Here is a 21,706-nt window from a genome sequence, read left to right on the forward strand (position 1 = left end):
CTGTTGGGTATAGGAATCTGTATCCTTTATCACTGTTAACCAGTGCAAAAGTGCTTGTGCTCTTTTCCTAAAACATGGTAAGATTGTCCTACACCTAATTGGCACATTAATTCACTAATAAATCCCTAGCAAATGATACTACATGTACCCAGGACCTGTTAATTAAATACTACTAGTGGGCATGTAGCAGTCATTGTGCCACCCAGTAAAGTAGCCCTTAAACATGTCTCAGGCTTGGCACTGCAGCCTGTCCTTTGAAAGCTGGCAAAAGAATGATTTTTGACATGCCTAAATCTTACTTTTTAACACAAATATGTCACACCTAAGGTAGACCCTAAAGCTCCTATAGCAGGGTGCATGCTAGTTATAAAGTAGGACATGTGGGTTTAAGGTTTACATATCCTGATAGTGAAAAACTCCTAAAGATGATTTTCACTAATGTAAGTCCTACCTATAGACTTACATTGGGTTGCCTTATTACATTTAATAAGTGCTAACTTTTAATGAGGAACAGGTAGAAAATACTTTTTGGTCTCTTTTCAATTGTAATTAAAATCCCCTTTGATGGTGAAGTTGGAATATTGAGTTACAATTGTACGAATGCCACTTTCGGAAAGGCTGGCATTTGTGTGCCCAAATCAACTATGCCTTTCTGCCAGTAGCCTCGGTCACACAATTTTGCTGTTGTGGGTTCTTTATTGCAGCCAGACAGTGAGGCAAATGGGGATAGGTGTGGACAGGATGGGTCATCTTGCCAGAATGGCTGTGGGCAGTGCTGTACTCTGCCCCACGTACACTTCAAAAGACCTTGCCGACATCACACAGAAAGGAAACTGACACTAGCCTTTTGTCACCCAAGACATTTGGGAGCCAAACCCAGGAAGGGCAGGGGAGTGGGCCAGGTGTTGGCCTCCCTACCCACGCAAAGGCTGGCAATGGGGGATACATTGTTGCCCTTTCAGACCCCAGATCCAATCACGTCTGGACCTGTGGAAGACTCGGAAGAAGGACTGTCCTGCTACTTAAAGAACTGCCCTGCTGCCTGAAGAAGTTCGACTGGACCTGCTCCTTGAACCCAGGTCACCCAGGCTGGCTTCAAGGGCTAGCTGGCTGGCCTCATGTGTTAGCTACAAGCTCTAGAGACCGTGCAACCTACCCACCTGCTAGAGTGAGTCCTAACCCCCAAGTCAGACCACTAGGAATTGGCAGAGGAGACGCCATCCACACTCAGGGAGGAGGCTGTAGAAATCCTCACTCCATGCATGGGCACCACACTACTGCCTGCAAGTCCACGTAATGCTTGTGCCCTCTGAATATCAAAATCACAATATTGATGGCCAGAATATTGACTGTAAAATATTGAAAATAAAATATTGATAGGTAAGTTTTGTTTTTCTATACCTAACTCTACATATATGTACCTGTGTGTTACATATATCTTACATTATGTAGCGATGGTGTTAGGAATAATAAATCCATACTTCCCTATGCACTTGTCTTTCGATATTTTGTTACTCAATATTCTTATATCATAATATTGTCGGTGTCGATATTCAGTGGTAAAATCCACTTGATGGAATACCTCCCCAGTAAACAGCAGACAAAGTTTGTTAAAAATATTCCTCCCAACTAGAGATATCCCAATGGTCAGGCAATGTTTCTAAAAGTTGGTTAAAATCTCAAGGAAAGATTACACTGACAAGGAACTGAAAGGATAATATACTCGTGCATGTGAGTCTCACTGCATGCAGCCTTGGCAGATTCTATTGTAAATGATAAAATGTGGAACTATTTCTTCAAACCAAGACAAAAAATCACTAGATTAATGAATTATCTTCCACCAACGCACCATCCTGAATTCTGGGTGCTGTATTTCAAACCCCATTGATAGCTAAACATCTTTTTCAATAGAGAGGCAGAACAAAATGAAACAAATCATAGTAGACCATTGTATTTTTAAACAAGTTAATTTTTATTTAAATATGTAAGGCAGATGAACAGAGGATACTGATTGCATATTTTCTTTAACATATAAGCAATAGTTAGTGCCATTTATAGAGTGACTCGTTAATGATTCTGCTCAATGTTCAAAGATGCGATTTAAAAAAAAATGGTAGTGTTTAGACCCACATTCTGCAGTAAAATGATGCATACCCAATATTAGATAGTGGGACAAATTGGTCAGTGCACCTTATTGGTCCTATTTCTGACAATCTTTGTCCTCTTGACGTTTCTTAAACCGTGTACATTTTCTTAAAAGTAACTCTGTCAAAAAGAATATGCATTAAACTAAAGATTGTTCAAAGAGTATTCAAAATATTAAACTCCAGGCACAGGCACAAATCGAAAATAATTGAAGTCTATACTGCTGGGTTTGCGTTTTTTGGAAAACAAACTGCTTATATGTACATCCAATCAAATATACGTTATCTTCTGTATGTCTGTCATATTAACTAAGGCTGGTCCATTCTTAAACCTAGACAATATATAATCCCATACCATTTGATAACATGGTTCTGGTGAACCTGAGGCAACACTGTGTTTTCAGATAGATTTGGCATCACAATAATTGGTCCTAGCTTTACCCAGGTAGGTAGAGGTTTATGCCTTGTCTCACAACCTGTTGGCAGCTTAGCTCAAGTAAGCAACGATTGATAACCTACCAATGCTGTGCCAAAGTGAAACAGGCAGAATCCAGATTAGATCACATTAGTTCAGAATTTCAGGAAGAGAAACCAAACAAAAACTGCACTGTGGTCACAGTAAAAAACAAAAAGAGGAGCTCGAACATTAAACTATGTTACTCTCTATAATTGAACATGGTTTCCCCACTTTCCTACAACTGTGTGCACTGTGAGGAATGGACATTTTTTCTTAAAGGGTGGAAAACAATGTAATTAAAAACATCATTACAGTGAGTATAGAATAAGGACTTTAGCACTGGTCCCATATAATTTCCAATTCAATGTTTTTGGTCAAAGCAAGAACTAGTTGGAATGCAGGAATACTGCATTTCCCGTATTTCCTCCCAAAGGTTCACTAGCAAAAAGCAGCTGAAATCTCTCAGTGGAAACAGGCTGAAAGCAGGAGAATTAGCCCGGGAAAGAGGCGTGATATTCCCGAATCCTGCAGTAATTTCCCATTTATCAGGGGACCCTCAGGAATTACTTGTAGTGCCACATTATTTACACACCCTGGAGTGATAAAAACCTGCGCTACTGATAATTTGGGGAGAAGGAATACTGATGCAGTATCCAGTGGGACTCATGAAGGGCACCGGACAGGGAAAAAAGACTTAACTTATCTAATGAGGTTATGATGCCCTAATAAATCAGATTAAGGAAATAATCAGGGTAATCAAAAGAATACAATCTCAGAAAATCACTAATAATTTTACGAACTTTCTGGAGAAACAAACCTTTCAATTCTAAAATGCTTCTGAGTAACATGTACCACATACTATAATTTGGTTTGGCGACAGGGTAGAGAACGACAATACGCAGAACAGTGCGACTTCCATGAAGACATTTTGTTCATGATGAATATGAGGCAAGGACACGTTTTCAGCCCTTCCATCACTTCATTCGTTTGGCAACATCTGAATATGCAAATTCGATCTCCCGTTCTGCGGGGCAGGTATTCGCAAACTCATCTCTAACGTAGGCGCAGCTTAAGTATCTCCACACTCCGGTAAACTCTGGTGGGATCTGAAAATTCCTGTATTTCTTTGCCACCACCTAAAGAACATACAGAGAGAAAATGAGACATGTGGGAAATTTTGAAAAAAACCTGTAGAGAAAGCTCTACACAACGTTCGAAATAAAAGAAAAACTTTTTAAAGGTATAAGCATCACTGCTAATGAACTATGACAGTAAATTACCCAGCTCCCGTAAAACACTTCTGGTGGTAACCTCAGCAGTACTGTAATGATATATTTCTGCTGGTACAGCGGTATCACCACCAGCGACAAAAAACAGCTGGGGAAAACATAATTGTATGCTCTTCACCAGTTAAGACATCCAACATAGCGCAGGTGTAAAAATAAACAGGTTACTTACCTTCGGTGATGCCTTTGGAGAAGTGTGGCTCAATGATTAGAGCGGCAGACCCTGATGCAGAGGTCTGGCCCGGGACCAGGGTTCAATACCCGCCTCGGCGGGTCTAGGGCGCAATAATTCCCTCGGACCTGATATTTCTCTCGCCTAGGTGCCTATTCTAATCATGGGTCCCACTCTGCAACTCTGGGCAATAGCTTGCTTAATCTCCACAACGGCCCCAACAGCGCCTGGATGCCTGGCTTCACCCTGGGGGTGCCCAGGAGTGGACACTTCACAGGGAAAAGCCAGGAAGGGTTCCACAGCGGTATGAGTACAAGCGCCTTGATGCCCTTGCGGTGATACGTGCGCTATACAAGTACTACATTTTTTTTTTCTTCTGGTAGAGACTCTATCAATGATTGTAGATGGACTCAGACCAGAAAATCCTACAGGGCCGAGCAGGCAAAGTGACCTTCTTGACAGACGTGTCTGTCCAGACAGTAGCGCTTCTTGAAAATATGGAGGGATACCTGTGTAGCTGCCTGGCAAATGTCAAGGACAGGGACGCCACATAGTAGATTTAGCCCTTGTAGAATGGGCACAAAGTCCTTCCGGAAGCTGCTTGTTTGCCAGTGTGTAACATATTTTAATGCGGAGCATTAGCCAGAGTGAGACGGTAAGTTTCTGCACTGCCACAAAGAGCTGATCGTCCACCCGATGGTCTTCGGTGTGATCAATGTTGAAGCTGAGTGCTCTTTTAAGAGTCCAAGCGATAGAGCCCCTCTTTATGAGTGAGATGGAGCATTGAACGTTGGCAGAGTGATGAACTGGCTGATGTGTAAAAGCATCACAACTCTTGGGAGAAAGGATGTCCTAGCACACAGAACCAGCTTGTCAAGAAAGAAGGTGTATAGCCCATGCAAAGGAGTCGGTGGTGTCCAAGCCATATCGAATCATGAACTTGGCCTCATCACAGCCATCCTGAATAGCCTGTGACAAAACAGGGCGAAGATCTTTAAGAAAGGGCTTGGAGGACTTGCACCACCTTGTCCCAGAGGGTATGAGTGTAGCTGCCTAGTGGGCAGAAAGTATTAATGGACATAGGGCCAAACTGGTGAGAAGAGGCATTTACCGAAGTTGTCCATGTGCTTTGACTCCCCGTCGGTGGAGAGGTAGGAAAATTGTTGGGGTTGTTCCAGCTAATGGAGGCTTGTACCAGAAAGGCTCACAGGAGAAGAGGGCTGTGTCAAAAAGGCTGGGTCACCTGGAGGCGGGAGATGATATCTCACAATTTGACAGTTGACCGGAGGGCTGGTACCAGGTTTAGCCCAAACCCCTAGAAGGGTATCTGTCAAGTCCTCATTAAAAGGAAGGAGAGGCTCAGAAGCAGTCTGGCCATGCTGCAGGACCTCTGTCAGAACATTGGTTTTCCCCTCCATTGTGGGAAGCTGGAGGTCAAAGGCTTCAGCCGCCCTTCGCATACCCATGGTGTAGGACGCAGATTCATCCGTGGCAGGGACAGGTCGTGAGAAAAGGGCTGACTCAGTGGAGTTGTCTATCCCTCTTGCATCTTGCAAGCCCTCCTATCAATTGTCATCAGCATATGGCTGAGCAATCTTGTCACCCCAATCAGGATCGCTATCGGAGTCTGTGCCAAAAAGAGAATGTAAGGAGTATTGCCAGCGTGGTGGTAAGGTGAGAGCAGAAACTTACGTTGGAACGTCAATACCGGACTGGTATTGAGTTGGCATCAGAAAAGATGTTCAGGCCACCTGATTTGGCGGCAAAGATGGCATTGGTATTGCTATGCATGGGTCTGGATTGGGTATGGGTGCCATGGGCGGCTCTGGTAGTGGAACCAAGAGCGGAAGCGGCACAAAGGGTCCAGCTGGTGCAGAGAAAGAACCTGCCAGAGGTAATCCAGCTAGTAGGCCACTTGGCTCAGTGGAGCTTGAAGTCGAGCCATAGGAAGTCGGTAAAGCACCGAAGAGCCGGAGCATGGCTGAGCAAAACTCTCCGATATGGCAAAGCATGGCTGAAGGCCCCAGGAACTTGTGTTGTGCCGTAACCAGCTGCGGAATCGGCTCTTAAGTTGGCCGACCTCAAGAGTGAGAATGGGACCATTGGCACCACCCAAGCGCTTTCTCAGGGGAGTGGGAATGCCACAAAGGGGCAGAACTCTGCTTGAACTTCTCATGTTTGTATGCTTGCCAGAGCACTTGGGGGACGGCCAAGATCTGCCTCGAAAGCACCTCTGTTAACTATGGGAAGGGGACAGGAATGAGCTTTCAACTTGGAGCTGTCCCAGCGCTGCGTCTTCTTGTGCATTGGCAACGTACAGTTTAGCCTTGCATCCCCTGAGGGCCTTTGTGTTCACTGATGTGCAGTCCCTTCAGCAGTGGCGGCTGGTGAGATTTGAAAGTGGTGAGGTCTGAAAGATTTAGTGTAACACACCGTGCGAGCGAGCGCAGCGAGCGAGGCCGAACCACCTAAGGAGGGTTCGGGGGGTTCTCCCCCCGAGAAAATTTTGAAAAATTAGCAGCCAAATGGTGGGTTTTCAAGACTTTTGGATGCCATTGTGCTTAACAGAAACAGGCCACTGCCTCCCCTAATACTATCATCAGTTCCAAGGCCTCATGAATAAACCATTCTAAATTGCAATAAACCACAATTAATTTTAACAATGTTGCATAAATAGGTTGGATCTGTCTACTGACCCAGTGGCTATGTGAGATAAAGTGGCATTCAAGGTAGCCCATCAGAGTAAAATGCCTACTTTTTCCACATAGAATTGAATATCATATTAGTTAGTGTTCATTTTTTGAAACTCAATAGCATGCATAAAGGCACACAGTATAAACCAAAAACACATAAGCATACAGAGATAAAATATATACATACAACACATAAAATGTTTCCCCTACCTGTGCTTGTCTGTTTCCTTTATGAATCATTTGTTCAAAGCCAAGTACACAGGAGGTGAATGAAATCTTCATATGATATAATTGGCTACAGATAGAAATATTCATTTCACCCTCTGTGCTTGTGGGCGACACACTTAATCTCCTCATGAGTCATGACTACAAAATTAATGTGATGTGACTTTGTGTAATGTAACTGGGGCTCACCGTAAAGTGATCCATACCTTTGGGTCAAGTTCAGGCTATATAAACTAGGCAGCCAGTGATCATTAATTTTAAAACATGTCCTTGCATTAGGGATACTCAAAACAATAAGCCAATAAAAATATATTTTTTAAAGCATTGGCATGCTACCAAAGCATTTGAACATTTAAGGTTATTATCAGCTTCTGTGGAACGTCTCTGTACGTCACGCGGCTGTTAGCGACCGCATTAAGGTCTTTATTCAGTTATTTAATACAATTTGGCCTCTTGCGTGACTCCGTAACTAAGGTGGAAAAAAGTGCGTAGGACCCGGAGGCCCACTTCTTACACACACCCATCAGGGAGTATTCGAGCGCTCGACCAAATAAAATAAACTATTCACTAGACAAAAATAACTGTATTGAATTGTCATAAGCCCTTACTGGGTCTCTGCTGCATGAAGGACTTGCGAACCAGAGTCTGTAAGCTAGTATCCTGCACTAACTCTCAGGTCCTGCTAGGTCTCTAGTTTGCAGTGGTATCTGCAACCTCCTTTTGGAGCTGGCTACTAAAGCCCTTAAATACTGATATAAAAATTGTCTAGTGGACAGAGAGCCCCTAGCACATGAAGATGTTCTATTGGTCTGAACATTTTGGAGACTGTGGATGCATATGGAGCCCTATCCATACAGAAATCATTAGTATCACCCAATGGATTAATGCACACAACTGACCGTCAACAAATATAGAGAGGATGAAGGCAAGACCCCAGAAGCTTCTGATGAACTTCCTTCAAACCTTACATGTCTTCATGCTTATGCCACGGATAGGTACCTTCTACTTAGAGTTGTATACTTTGCAATGTCTGTCTTCGCCCAGTCTTCTTCCTAGGCTTTTTTTGGCTCCATGAAAAACTTTTTCTGATAACGCCTTCACCCTTATACTGCTGTATGCATTTTTACTCGATCTCGTAGACCATGGGAGTCATTGAGAGCCCTGTAGCAATGTGACATACTCTACCAAATTGCCCATCTGGCCAGCTTCTAGTACCCCCAACCACATTAAGAGGCAGGAGAAGTATTACATTTCAGATGGAAGAGCAACACCTGTCTCCGCTATCGGAAATACCCTCTCAGTGACTGGTCTGCCACCTTGATGGTATCAGAAGGTCCATCTTATTTATCTAAGGATGTGCAAAAGAGAATTAGCCATTTTCCTCTCCATTTGGGACAGCTTTACATAGCAATCATGAATAGCTTGGTGGTGCTGTAGTATGATACCAAAATATTTTGCCCTAAATATTGTTTACAAAAATGTTTCAGAACTGGAGTTAATAATAGAAAGTCTTTACCCAATGAACCAATATATTTGCAAACAATATTCAGGCCATATTATTTATGTAAGTTGATATTTTTGCTGTCAGGTGACATGTAACTGGTCAGTGGAATGATCAGAGCCTGCTACAATCTGGGTGAAAACTCCAAACACCTCATGAATATTGATTCAATGTTTTGGGATAGTCAACTACTGCTTTGGGGGGATTGTCAAAAAAAAAAAGAAAAAAATCCTAGCCAGTCCCTCAGACTGTGGTGGCATGGGGTTAAAGGCCAATAATGTGTGTTTTCAACAAAAGTGCTGGACCTTGTGAACTGAAGCACTTTTGGTGAAAAAAAGCATGGCGCTAGCAGCAATTCCGAATTTGATTGTGCCTCTAATGACCCAGAGGTTTAGTGGCTGGCCTATTAATTCCTAAATGAGGCTCTGAATATGAAGGATTCTTGGCTAAGGACAGGATTTGGCCAAACGGCTACAGCAGTCAACCTCAAACCTGAAGAACCGGGTTTGCGTCTCGCCAAGAACAACTCAACATCCTGTTATTCTGGACAAATCACTTCATCTCCACGTGCTTACCAAAATAAATATGTACGTCTGTAATGTAACTGAGGCTCATGTAAAGCGCTCGGATACCTTCAGGTCGAGTTATCAGTATATAAAACTGAAAAATAAACCCTGACTCTATCCTACTCCAAGCCATCATAAGCGGACCCATAGATCATATTGAGAATCCCCAATTTAATTATTTCACGATTTTTACTGTTTCCTATTGATTGCTATTAAATGTTTTTTTTCTATTGGTTCCTAAGACAATTCTTGACTTTATTTCCTGCCTTTTAATCTGAACAGCCTAATTTCATCAAATATTATGCCCATTCCTATTAAAAACAAACATTAAGAAACTTTCAGACAACCATTTAACGCATGGAAAATTATCAGTAAGTGAAAGCTTTGTGTACTGTCATATAACTGATGTGTCTAGCATTTCCTCAGGATAACAGAAACATCCTAAATATACACTTGTTCAGATTAGACACCGATATTATAACCAGAATGAGTTCGTGGGTATAATAATGCTTCAACAATATGAAACAATAGTAAGGTAAGAAATTCCACACATCACCTGGATTTACATGCATGAAAAACTGCTGTGATTTTTAAGAGAATAAATAGAAACATTTTGCGTTGAAACTGAAAAAAAAAACTCAACAGATCTGAAGATTATTCCATAACATTCGTATACGCACAGCAAAAGCAAACAACGTGGCCGCTAGGTACTCGTTAGGCACATTTTCCGTTTCAAAATCTGCAAATGTCTGTGATTCCAGGCAATGCTCTTTGCTTTACCCCCTATGCCGTATTACTGTCTCGAGACTTAATGGCGCGATCAGAACAGTTTTTATGCTCCTTCATGCAGGGCCATGCAGTGATTTTCCCCCCATTTCGATTCTGTCTAATGCAGTGGTCTAATGATATTATTGGCACTTTGGAAAAACAAGATGTTAATATCTACTTTTGACTTTCAACAGAAGGTGCTGTGATACCATAACTTGATACATAAAAGGCGCCCTCGTTTACTGTACATATAAAAAATACTTTCTTCTATGCAAACAGTGGGACTGACTGCGGTGTGGAATATAGAGAGCGCGTGAAGTCTTACATCTTTGCATTCACGCTGCGCTCTTACATGCCTCTCATTTACATCCTGTGGGGAAGCAGCCGCCTCGGCCTCGACTGATTTTGCTTGTGTTTTGTTTGTTTTCTTATCTGAAGCATTTCAACTTGAAATGCTTCAGATAAGAAAACAAACAAAACACAAGCAAAATCAGTCGAGGCCGAGGCGGCTGCTTCCCCACAGGGTGTAAATGGCAACTAAGCTCCCATTTTACCAGCCGCTGAATGAGAACCGACGCTACTGATATTAAGACGCAGACAGTGGCCCAGCTTAGGGACAGCAGGGGCCTTGGCCAATGAAACATGCGGCAGCGGGCATAGTTTATCTGAGCGCCGATCTTGAGAGACTATAGTCTATTTTCTTTATTGCCAAAAAAGAGATTTATGTTACCAACATGTAGTTTCCAAATTCCAAATGGGCCTGGAGCAATGCTGTGCCTCTGAAGAGGTTTTAACTATCTTCAAGCTGGCGCTGCAATATTAAATCAGTCACAAATCCAAGAAATACGGGGGGCTGATAACTCATACATTTAAATTATACATAAATCACGACGAGCCTTTATGACCTTGAAAATAGCACTGTGCATGGAGAGAAGTTAAAATATCGGCTTTGAGGTGTAATATGTTAACTAACAAAGGTATGGCGCCTGTTTGAACTGTTTTCTCCTCCAGTTACAAAACAACTTTGCAAATGCTTCCTACTGCTTTACACAATGTTCAATACCCTCACAATGACAGCACCCCCTCGTCAAAACTCTGGCTGTGATACACTTGGGCCACTGGAATTACGAGATAGTCGGGGATCAAATTATGTAGAATGGGCAGACTGAATTATGCGGCAAGTAAAAGCAAATGACGTGGCAAGGGTAGACGAATTATGCGACGTATGTGAATGAGAAACTATGCAACACGAGACTGCCCGCCTGGGGGGCCCTACCTGCTGGCTGCTTCACAAGTCTCTAGTGCTGCATAAAATGGCTGGTACAGTACTTCTCCTCCAAGGCTACAACTGCAAGCATGCGCGGGAAGAAGTGAGTCTGCGCAGAAGGTCCCTATCTGAACTCGTCACAGGGTGGGTCTCACCACGCCCTGTGACGAGTTGGGAGGGGTGGGGTGACACGACAGCAAGCTCTCCTGAGTCTCCTCCACTCTCTGATTAACGTGGAGACGTTAGCAATCCCGGGCTTGTGTTAAAAACGCCCGGGGCTAACTTAATCTCCACGCCATCAGGGGGTGGAGACTGGGCCTCCAGGCTATGTCTTTGCCGAGCTGATGACATCACAGCCTTCAGGGCTGAGAGGTTCTCAGCCGGCAAAAGACGGAGCAGCAAGTCAATCAGTGGACGTCACGATGGGGCTGGGCAGCAGAGTCACTGTCAGAGTGTGTTCTTTGGAATGTATTTAATTTTAACCAACAAATAAACGGAATGTATTAATTTTAACCAACAAATAAACGTGATCTTAATGAGATCTTAAATCCTGAAATAAACTGTGCAAATTACCTGGGGCGGAGCCCCGACGCCCGCACAGAGAAACCGCCACTGCCCTTCAGGTTGTGTCCTGACCTCAGTCATCACAGTGGAGAAGCGTGGCTCAGTGGTTAGAGGCGGCAGACCCGGAAGCTGAGATCGACTGTGGACCAGGGTTCGATTCCCCGCCTCGGCGGGTCTCGGGCTTAAAATTCCACGGACTCGACAATTCTCGCTCTGGTGCCTACTCAACTCACGGGGTCACACTCTGCGACTCTGGGCAATAGCTTGCTTAATCTCCACTACGGCCCCTCGGATGCCTGGCTTTCTCCTTGTGGACACCCTGCCGGGGTTTCTCACAGGGGAATACCAGGACGGGTTCCCTAAGCAAGCGCCGGGACGCTTACGGGCAGCCGTGCGCTTTACAAGTCCAATACATTTACATTTACATTACACAGGCAAACCTGATGGAGATCTGTCACAGACATCTGTTTGAGACAGTCCTTAAAGGGCTTAAAACCTGTGGTCCTAAGCTCTGACATCCCTTGCACACTGTCGAAAATTTGGAGAAAAGGCTGACAAAAGCAGTCTCTGTGGGATGAGAGAGGCTCCGGATCCACATCTAGAAGCTCAGAAAGAAAGGAACTGACGTCAAGGCGCACACGTGGCACCTTTATAGGCTCTGCACATAATTTCTGGAACGGAGTCAGTGCGGAGCTGCACTCTGCTACCTTCTGGCACACAAATGAACTACGAGAAAATGTTTCCAGATCCAGTTTGACGCCTGGGGAATATTGTAAATGTGAGGAATCTGCAAATAAAAGTCTCTGTCAGAAATTATTCAGTGGATTACGAATTAACTGTAAGCACAATGACAGGGATCCCGTAAAAAACAGCAATACTGCGTCATTACATATGTAAAAACCATATTTGTATCTCACTTTAGGTAGAAGTGGCATTTCGTACTGGCGTTACCCTTTTTAAGGTCAGCTCACAGCTAATTTTATCATTTTTTGAGTACCAACTATTTTCACCTAGCAAAGAGTGCCAGTGGCAACTGTTTGCATTAACCTCAAGGCATAAATGTTACAACCAACTGTATTTTTTTTGTTTCAAGTCTAGCCAAGTTTATTTGCAGTTAATTAAAACCATTACGTACAGTGAAAAGGAAACAAGTACACAGCATCTTTAGATATAGAAAGCTGAAGAAAATAGGGAGAACCACAACAGTACAAGACTGTGTAACCAATAAATTGTTTGTGAACGCCTTGCCTTGCCAGAAGATAAAATATTAGGCATTATAAAATGTTTTTAACACAAAACTATTTAAAACTTAAGCACAAAGAATTCAACCATCAGGAGATAAAACTTGAGAAATTGTACGAAAATGTAATACTAATTACATTTAATCTACCAGGGATTTAAGATAGCTCATCAGTGCATGTACAACTTGGGCTAGTATAAGGGCTATTCTACGTATGAACCATAGAGACCTGAAAAGTGACAATAAAAAACTAAAAAACAGCTTTATCCCAGCCACTGAACATCTTAAAAAACATTGTATGAGGGGGGTGGGGGGGTCGCGTGTACCCTTACTAATAAAAGTAGATATCCCAATCGTGATAAGATGAAGTAGCTGCTGCCAAATTAGCTGGAAAAGCTTCAGGAAATATCATCAATTTTTATCAATGTAATCAAGCAGCAGTTAATAAAAGTTAAAAAAAATGTTGTTAGTGAAAATTAGCCTGCTTAACCATTTCGAAAAAAAAGCAAAGTGCACATTCTGTTTAGGCATGTGAAGTGACAGAGTGCAAAACTGACTCCATGTACACTTGAATTGGTATTAAAAATGAAAATTTTATAACAAAAGATGATCATTCAAAAGTGACGTTGTTCAGGTAAAGGGCCACATGAGCTCTTACAATATCTTATTGGAGATGATATTACTATTACAACAGGACAAAGCTGCTTCAACTGGTTTACTTTTGCAAGTATTGTTTCAACAAAATTCACAAATTTTATATATCTGGTCACCACCTGAAAGTGTTCATTTTTCTTTGTTTGGCAATGGGGTACTTTACAGCATTGTCTTCTGAAGCTATTCCTACCACTCTTACTTAAGGGGGGTATCATAAACTTTACATTGTTGCATTTTTTTTATGAACAAATTACAATCATTAGTCACAACTAGTTGAATGGTAAGTATTTACCCTCTAAACCACTTGTAGTGTGTCCTTCAAGGGCTAGTCACTCTACATATTGCTGAATGCTTACAGGGAAAACTACGGGTCTCAGATTCAAACTTCGATGAGGTTGGGAACGCCTTCTATCTTTTCAAATTTGATGAAGGGAGTACCGCTAACTTGGACAATAACAGGTCCTTTTTCAAGCATCCAAGGACAATTCTGTTTCTGGTGCGAACTTGACAGTTACCATTATTTGCTGTAGGGTTTGCCATGCTGCAGTAGCATGGGATATGAAAATAGGAAGGGCCAGGGGTTGAGGGAAGATAAAACTTTTAGAAGGGAGTAGGGTGGTTTAGGAAGCTCTCTCCAGTAGACAATTGACCAGCTAAACAGAGTCGGTCTTAGGGCAGCCTTAATATCTATACGAGAACTTTGACTTCAAAGTGATGGTTCAGCTTTAACATCAGAATGATATTGTCAGGAAGGTATGTGCCTATCATCTGTGGATTGGCTTAGTCAGCTCTCTAAGGGTGAGAAGCTCAAACCTCTTGAACCACATTCAGTCTGTAATCTAGTGCACACAAAAACATACAAGATATTCATTCAAGCTGCATGTATGAGCCAGGTGTCTCAAGAAATCTGTGACACTTAGAAGAAACCCAGAAGGCATCTCAACATTCTCAAGAATCTAAATTATTAAACGCTTTTTTAAACAAGCAAGTTAATTACCTTCTTATGGTAGAAGGTGCAAGCTAGGTAGTCTCAGAAACAAAGGACATTTTGGTAATTGGTCACCCCGCGACACCCTTAGCAGATCTCACTCTTACAGTAGAACTAGTTGACTCCTTGTAGACATGAAGGGTCAGTATTTATGCTGCCAATTCTGGGATGATTGGAAAATCAACTGATTGTGTGTGATGGGTATTTCTGACATACAAATGGCAAAAAGTGGGAGACTCTACTGTAGGCGCAGGGATTCCTACAAAAACCAGGATCACACAGAAAACATACAGAGAACAAGTTCTGCTTTAAAGTAATCAAAGCTAAGGATTTGGCAGCAGACTGAACTTAAACCTTTCCTTTAGTTTAGGTTTAATAAAGAAAACAACACAACTCATAGAAATGTTAAACAAATGATGGAGTAGCAGTTGTCATTATTGTAGCTGGGTCAAATTAACTCTTTGCCTAATGCCAGGTCACGTGTTTTGTCAATAGCATCGTTTGAGCTTAAAATGTGTATTGAAAGAAAGTCCCAATTGCCAGCTTATATAATGTAATCTACTATTGAAGTGTGCAGTCATACCCTTAGCATCGCATGTCGGGATGTAGAGAGGTGTCGTGTCGCTTGGAAGTAATTAAATGTGCATGTGACCTTAATTAAATTGTTTTTCGGACCTCTTTACAGGCAGCTTCTGGAATAATGGCAAAATACTCAAAAATATGGGATAAATACATTAGGCTGTATATCTTCTTAGAATAACCTAACTAATATTCTGGCAGTGCAGTATGGCGTTTCGCAATTTATCTGGCGTAGGTGAAGCTTATGCCAGGCATTGCTGAAAGCACAGGAGATAAATAAAAATCACAGACTGTGAATCATACCTTAATTATATGGAGCTTTGGTAAAAGGTTGCAGTCTGCTAGTGTGAGCTCATTGCCGTCCAGGAATTTTCTACTGGAAGCAGTGATGTCTTCAGTGCTATAGGCATCGATCTCATCGGGCAATGGATTGTTTAAATAGTCATCCAATCTCTTCAGTGCCTTGAGTAACGCCTTTTCCAAATCTAGGATAAGCAAAATGGAAGAATGCACTGGTTAGGGTGGCTTTTCATCACCACTTGTTTCCAATAATTAAAGCTAGATTGTAATCGGAATGCAAGGGTTCAGACAAAAACAAAACAAAGAAATGCACGCATTTTAATAGTAAATTCAGACACAAAAGCCACTATTTTCAAAAAAATTTGTGTGCGTTGCTACCTAAATTCCATCAATTAGAGGATCAACTTTACTACCTGGAAATGGGAAACTCAATGTTGGGGAAGCCCAATAGTTTACAATGTAAGAGTGGGGCAAAAGTTAATGCTCCAGGCAATGCAACATCTCAGATAGGATCCATGGACCTTACATCTTGCTTTGGCCGCTGACAGAGCATATTTCTACTTAGGCACTCTCTTTTGGATAAGATAGGGTAATTGCAATTCCATCTAATGTTATTTCTAGGCGCTGGCCTTAAATGGAAGTCAACTGGTGCTCAAGAAAGGAAGGACGTGAAAAAAGACATGTTTTATGTTTCCATTTAACTAATGATTGGCTGATCACCATACGTACCTCTTCGGGAATATTATCCCACTGTTTTGCTCCCAAATGCCAAAACATCTCCTATCAATATACAGAGATAAAAATGTCAGATTTTGGTCATGTGATCTAAGACATCTTGCAGGGAGTCATCATGCCTTGTAGTTGGGTTAAATTAATCTTTGGATGTATGAGAATGGTGGCTCCTGGTAGGTTTGACTCATGGGAACACAAAACAAGGTCCACTTGTACTTTACTTACAACGGGAATTTGGGCGTATGATCCAGCGCTAGACCAACTCTCCTAGCATTGTTATCCGGTGGGCCTTTCTCGTCGGCTGAGAGGTAAAGGGAGTTAGCATTTAATAAACAATCTCATTAACACAGTAACCCATTTGGCTACACAATAAGGACCAGGAATCAGTGATCTGAATCAGGACATAAAGACATTTTGTTCGTGGCATCCCATTGATGGAGCGACAGATCAATATAGTATAATGTCCACGAGAGACAGGCAAAAAAGTCTCATTATCGGATAACTGGGACTTACCGCTAGATTAATCAAAGACCCGTTTTGCGAGTCTTTAATAGCGATTCATAAGGAATCGCTATTAAGGACTTGCAAAACGGCATTCTTGTAGGAATTGCAAAAAATATTGCGATTCCTACATCTTCCTTATTTGCGATTAGCAATTTACTAATCGCAAATAAGGATGCGATTTCAAGGGTGCCAGGGGTGTCCAAAGGACACCCTGTAGCACCCCTGAAATGCAAATTTACACAGGTGTTGTGCACACACATGTCCAAAGGACATGTGTGTGTGTAACATGCAACTGAGAAAAATGCACTAAAGTGATTTCTTCTTTTTTTTCCGCTATTTACCACGAAGTCAGACTTCGTGGTAAATAGCGGCCAAAAATTGCGAATTCGCAATTTAAAATTGGTTAATGAATTGCATTTAAGGAATCTCAAATAGAGATTCCTTAAATGCAATTCCTCGCAAATATGCGATTTTGCAATTAGCGATTTTTGCATTTGGGATGATGAATCCCAAATGCAAAAATTGCACTCGCAAAGGGCCAGATTCTCAGAATCTGGCCCTTTGCGAACCGTTTTCGGCTTGATTAATCTAGCTGTTAGAACCTTCAGGGATCAGCAGAATTGACTTACTGCTGCCTCTGCATTTTACCTTCTCTGAATTAGTTTCTCCTATTTTTAAGCTTCATTACCATGACACAAAAGCAAAATCAATCAAGTAGCACATGCCTCTGTGAAACAACTTTTGCTGGTTTGAGGACTATGAGCCTTTTGACTAGTGCCAGTACTGGTGACTATGGTTTCAGGACCATATCAGTGGTTCTCAGTTGTGTTAGGCTCACTGGTGAGTAGTTTGAAATAAGCAGCAGCTCATTATGGGCTGAGTAAAGTGAGACCCATCACATACCATGGACCGTGCCCCAGGGAAATTAGGTTTGGGCAACCTCTCATTTTAAACAAAATATTATTGTTTTCATATAACCAAAAACGAAATACATTAGCTGCAAGGACTTGGTACATCCGAAACAGACAATGATCTACATACTGTGGTAATATAGAACAACACACATCCAGGACATAACACATCAGAACCAGACAATTATCTATGCCAGTGGTTCTCAACCTTTTGACTTGTGGGGACCCCAAATTAATCATTCCTGGCACCCAGGGACCCCCTCCATATCATTATTGAAATCCTGGATCCCCCCACTGAGTCATGACAGCTAGCCGAGGTCCCCAGTCTAAGCATTGTCAATGATTTGTACTGCCCAAAATACCCACAAAATACGGAAAAAAGTAATTTACCAAGTACACAAATGATGACGCATTTTATTTAATTTGCAAACAAATATACATTTAAAAAAAATCTACATTTTATTATGAATGTTGGAGCTTTTCTAAAGTCAATTGAGGCCACTCATCATCCATACTATATTCTGTATGATGCACTTGCACTGCTCCCACAAACCAATCCGAGAGTACGTTTTAAAAATTTCAATTGTACATTTAGTTTCTTTATTTATATACACCTTGTTAATCGGTTAATATTATTTAATGTTCTAAGTAGTCGCGGCCCTCTTGAGGAGGCGTTGTGGACCCAAATGCCCGGACACAGACTGGGAACCACTGATATATGCAAAGTAATACAGAGTAGAAACAGGAAGTTGAGCTCGCCTCTGTAACTCCTTATCCCACTCAATGCTTCCCCAGCTAAATCAATTACTTCCACCCTTTGAATCTTCCAACAAAAGATGGGCGTAATCAGATGATTCTGAGTCAAAGTCTGGAGCCAATATATTATCTAATAAATGTTCCCATGCGCTAGCCCTTTAAATTGTTCCCCGACCTCTCTTCAATTCACGAAACAATACAACACTCTCAAGTCCTGCCCAATTAATCAGCTAATCTCGGCATTAAACAAACGTGGCCCCCCAGCAAATTTTCCACGCATTGTCAATTCTCGTTTTGCTAGTATCAATGCCAAATCAATTAGGGTGTGGGTAACCCACAAGGAGCCAGGCCAGGGGTGTAAAGGGATCACCCGCTGTGTTTTATCGTTAACACAGCCTCCTCCCAGTACCACGCTAAAGGGAGGAATAACAATACCATATGGAACATTTCTGCCCAAAGCTCCCTTCATCTTGGACATGCAGCATTAGCAGCCGCATAGAACATGTTGATCCTACCAGTTGTAAGGTAAGATCTATGCTCAAAATACAAATTCATTAATTTAAATCTGGCATTACGAGAGACAGCCGGTATATGTGGGAGGATCTTCTCCCACTCCCCATCCATAATCTGTAGTTCTAAATCCATCTCCCATTTCACTTTCAAATCTGTGAGGGAAGTTAGAATGTTAGTACATAAGGCTTGACACAGGGAAGTGACCCCTTTCATACCCCCCGTCATTGTACAAAGAAGTTGACAGACTTTGTGCATTGCAGAATCTAAGTCTCCCTTTCCCCAATGATTCCTAATCGTGACTACCAATGTCCAGTGCAAGAAGAACTGGTAAATTCCGCCACCAAGTCTTCAAATAAGCGCAATTCTCCGTCCTGATACAGCTCTTTGATACGATTGATCCCATATGCAGACAACCCCGCTATCTCTTCGTGGACCACTATAGGCTTGGGCAACCTCTTGAGGAACACCTCAGATTGAAAACAAGTGTCTGGCATTATTGGAACGTTGGAGAGAATATGGAACAAAATTGACCCAGACCCATACAGGGATTCTGCCAGATACAGCAGGACGTTTCCCCTTGAATACAAAAATCAACTGTCTGTGAAAACACAAGTCCACTTGAATCTTAAGCTGCCTTTTCTCCTTCAATTCAATGAAAATCTCAAGATCCTAATTAGAGACTAATCCCTTCCTAATTGCTCTCAGTGGACTGTGTTGCTCCTGTCTCTGCTGCCACTCACTCAAAGAGATTTATTTATCGCTTGACACATTCCTTTTCATTGCCTCTCTTGCAAACCTAAGGAGAAACCCTTTCCTATTTGGTCTTCAGATCTTACACACTGCCTTCTTCCAGTGACAGACATTTTGGAGGTGGTGAACTTTCTCCTTTTTAACCTTATAGTCTCCCTACAACTCTCCCAATACAAACAATTCCTATCTCTCAATTGGACGGAGATCGTATAGTTTTTTTCAGGTGTTTACAGTAAGAGGCTTATTCATGCTCAAGGAAGACTGGCCATGCCAACTATAGGCTACGGACGCACAGGTGATAATCAGGGGCAGAACAAGCTGAGAACATATCCGCTAAGTGCACACACTGAGTCACACACAAGCACATGTAACTTGCACCCGTGTTTCTGGGATCGTTTCGGTGAATACCCCTTTCCAAAGGAGTACAATCATCTGCTGCAGCTCTCACCACTTATCAAAAGGACAAGCTGAGGGCAGAAGCTGCAAATAAAAGACAGTAATTGGTAATAGTTTGAGGTATTACTCTCTTGTATCTGTTCATGTACAATACACTGCTTTAACACTTAATGGTTAAGGAGCAGTGACTCCATCATTGTCACGAGTGTATAGTGACTTTTGCTCTGGCAATTAATTATAAGTTACTGAACAATGAGTTGAAGCAAGTCCTTTGGGCAGAGGGAAGAATGTTCCACTAACATGTGTGATTCTATTTGACCTAAACCTGTATATTCTTTCAAATCTGTCTGCTTTGAGAGCCTGTTGTCTGTGTGAGACCTGAGAATTTAGGCCAAGCCTAGACCTCTGATCTGTGAATGGAACTTATACTGAGCACTTCGGGTGTCTATATGGGCTCCTGGCAGTGACCAATATGATGGGGCACTGGCATAGATTAGACCTGACAGGCTAGTAGGGCTGATCAAAATAGTGACTTTTGTAAGATAACTCAAATAGCAGCTGTTGGCAAGTGTATTATAAGTAGGGGCAAATGTATATCTGCAGCTGGCAATAAGGCCACTAACACAGTATAGGGCTCAGAATAGGTCTTTGAAAATTATTTCCATGCGCAACCCCTGGTAGCTGGGCTGCGAGCAGGGAGGCTTAACTAAACTGACAGGTATGTAATGCATTTAAAAACATCAATTCAGTAAATAATTAAGACACACTGTACAATAAAAATCCAACACCAATTTAAAAAATAGACATATTTTTATCTTTAAAATGACACCAAAACGACAAAAGTCCAATGTAGGGAACGGGAGATATGAATTTTTAAAGATTTAGCACTATATAGCACATAGAAACCTATAGCACATATTTTGGACATCTGGTCACGATAGACTCGGTCAAAGTCAAAGTTTGAGGCCGACCGCGATGGAGCCCTGTGTGGCTACCCCCTCGAGGTAGGTCTCTGTCAAAGTTTTTACCTTCTGACTTAGAAACTTTTCTGGAGCTTTTCTTTCCGGGGTCTCTCAAAGCTCTCAGCCAGTCCGGATTTTGTGAGAGTTTGCCGGATTGCCTTGCGACGAGCTCCCGGTCAAACTTATGGAAGCCAGACCTCTGGAGCATTTGAGCGGGACAAACCAAGGATCCAGGTCGGCTCGCGGCTGAAGGCAGGCGGCTTGGCTGTCGCAGTTCCTCCCGGTCACCTCTTCTTTGTTCGGACTTAGAAATTGTTAAATAGCTTTTTCTTGCTTGGTCTCTCGCTGCTCTTCACCAGGCCAGATTTGGAGAGGGTTCGCTGGCCTCGGATTTCGCCTACTCCAGGTCAAACACTGGAAGTCGAACCTACGGAGCTTTTCAGCAGGACGAGCCTGGACGGCAGGCCGGCTCACGGCTGAAGGCAGGCGGCTTGGCTAGCCAGGTTGAGTGGGGTCCAGTTATGGAGCTTTTTTTCCAAAGTTCTCCAAACTTCTGGAACTTCTTCTTGAAGTTCTCCAAAGGGTTCCAATGTGTCTCCAACTTACTCCAAGGGTCTGAAAGCTCCAAGATGCTCCTTGAAACTTGAGGACTTTAGTTCCCAAAATCCACTAGGACAAATCCCTTACAACTCCACTGGCAGTGCTCCAGATTGAGTAATGAAATGTAATAAAATTGTAATTGTAATGAAATTGTAATGAAAAAGTCCTCTCTCATGGT

At 42.3% G+C, this 21,706-nt stretch overlaps 1 protein-coding gene across 2 annotated transcripts in view; it reads right to left on the reverse strand.

The window, feature by feature from the left end:
• Nucleotides 1–1,958: 1,958 nt before the first annotated feature.
• LOC144772520 (chloride intracellular channel protein 6-like) overlaps nt 1,959–21,706 on the reverse strand; it is a 181,762-nt gene continuing 162,014 nt past the window's right edge. For both annotated transcript variants that reach the window (XM_078656911.1, XM_078656912.1), the window contains exons 5-6: nt 15,408–15,589; nt 1,959–3,737 (exon numbers count right to left, since the gene is read on the reverse strand). In XM_078656911.1, coding sequence (XP_078513037.1) covers nt 3,576–3,737; nt 15,408–15,589 — 344 coding nt within the window. In that variant the 3' untranslated portion in view covers nt 1,959–3,575. The remainder of the gene's footprint in view (nt 3,738–15,407; nt 15,590–21,706) is intronic.

This window comes from Lissotriton helveticus, chromosome 8 (genome assembly GCF_964261635.1).
Source record: "Lissotriton helveticus chromosome 8, aLisHel1.1, whole genome shotgun sequence".
In the NCBI taxonomy this organism is placed as follows: domain Eukaryota; kingdom Metazoa; phylum Chordata; class Amphibia; order Caudata; family Salamandridae; genus Lissotriton; species Lissotriton helveticus.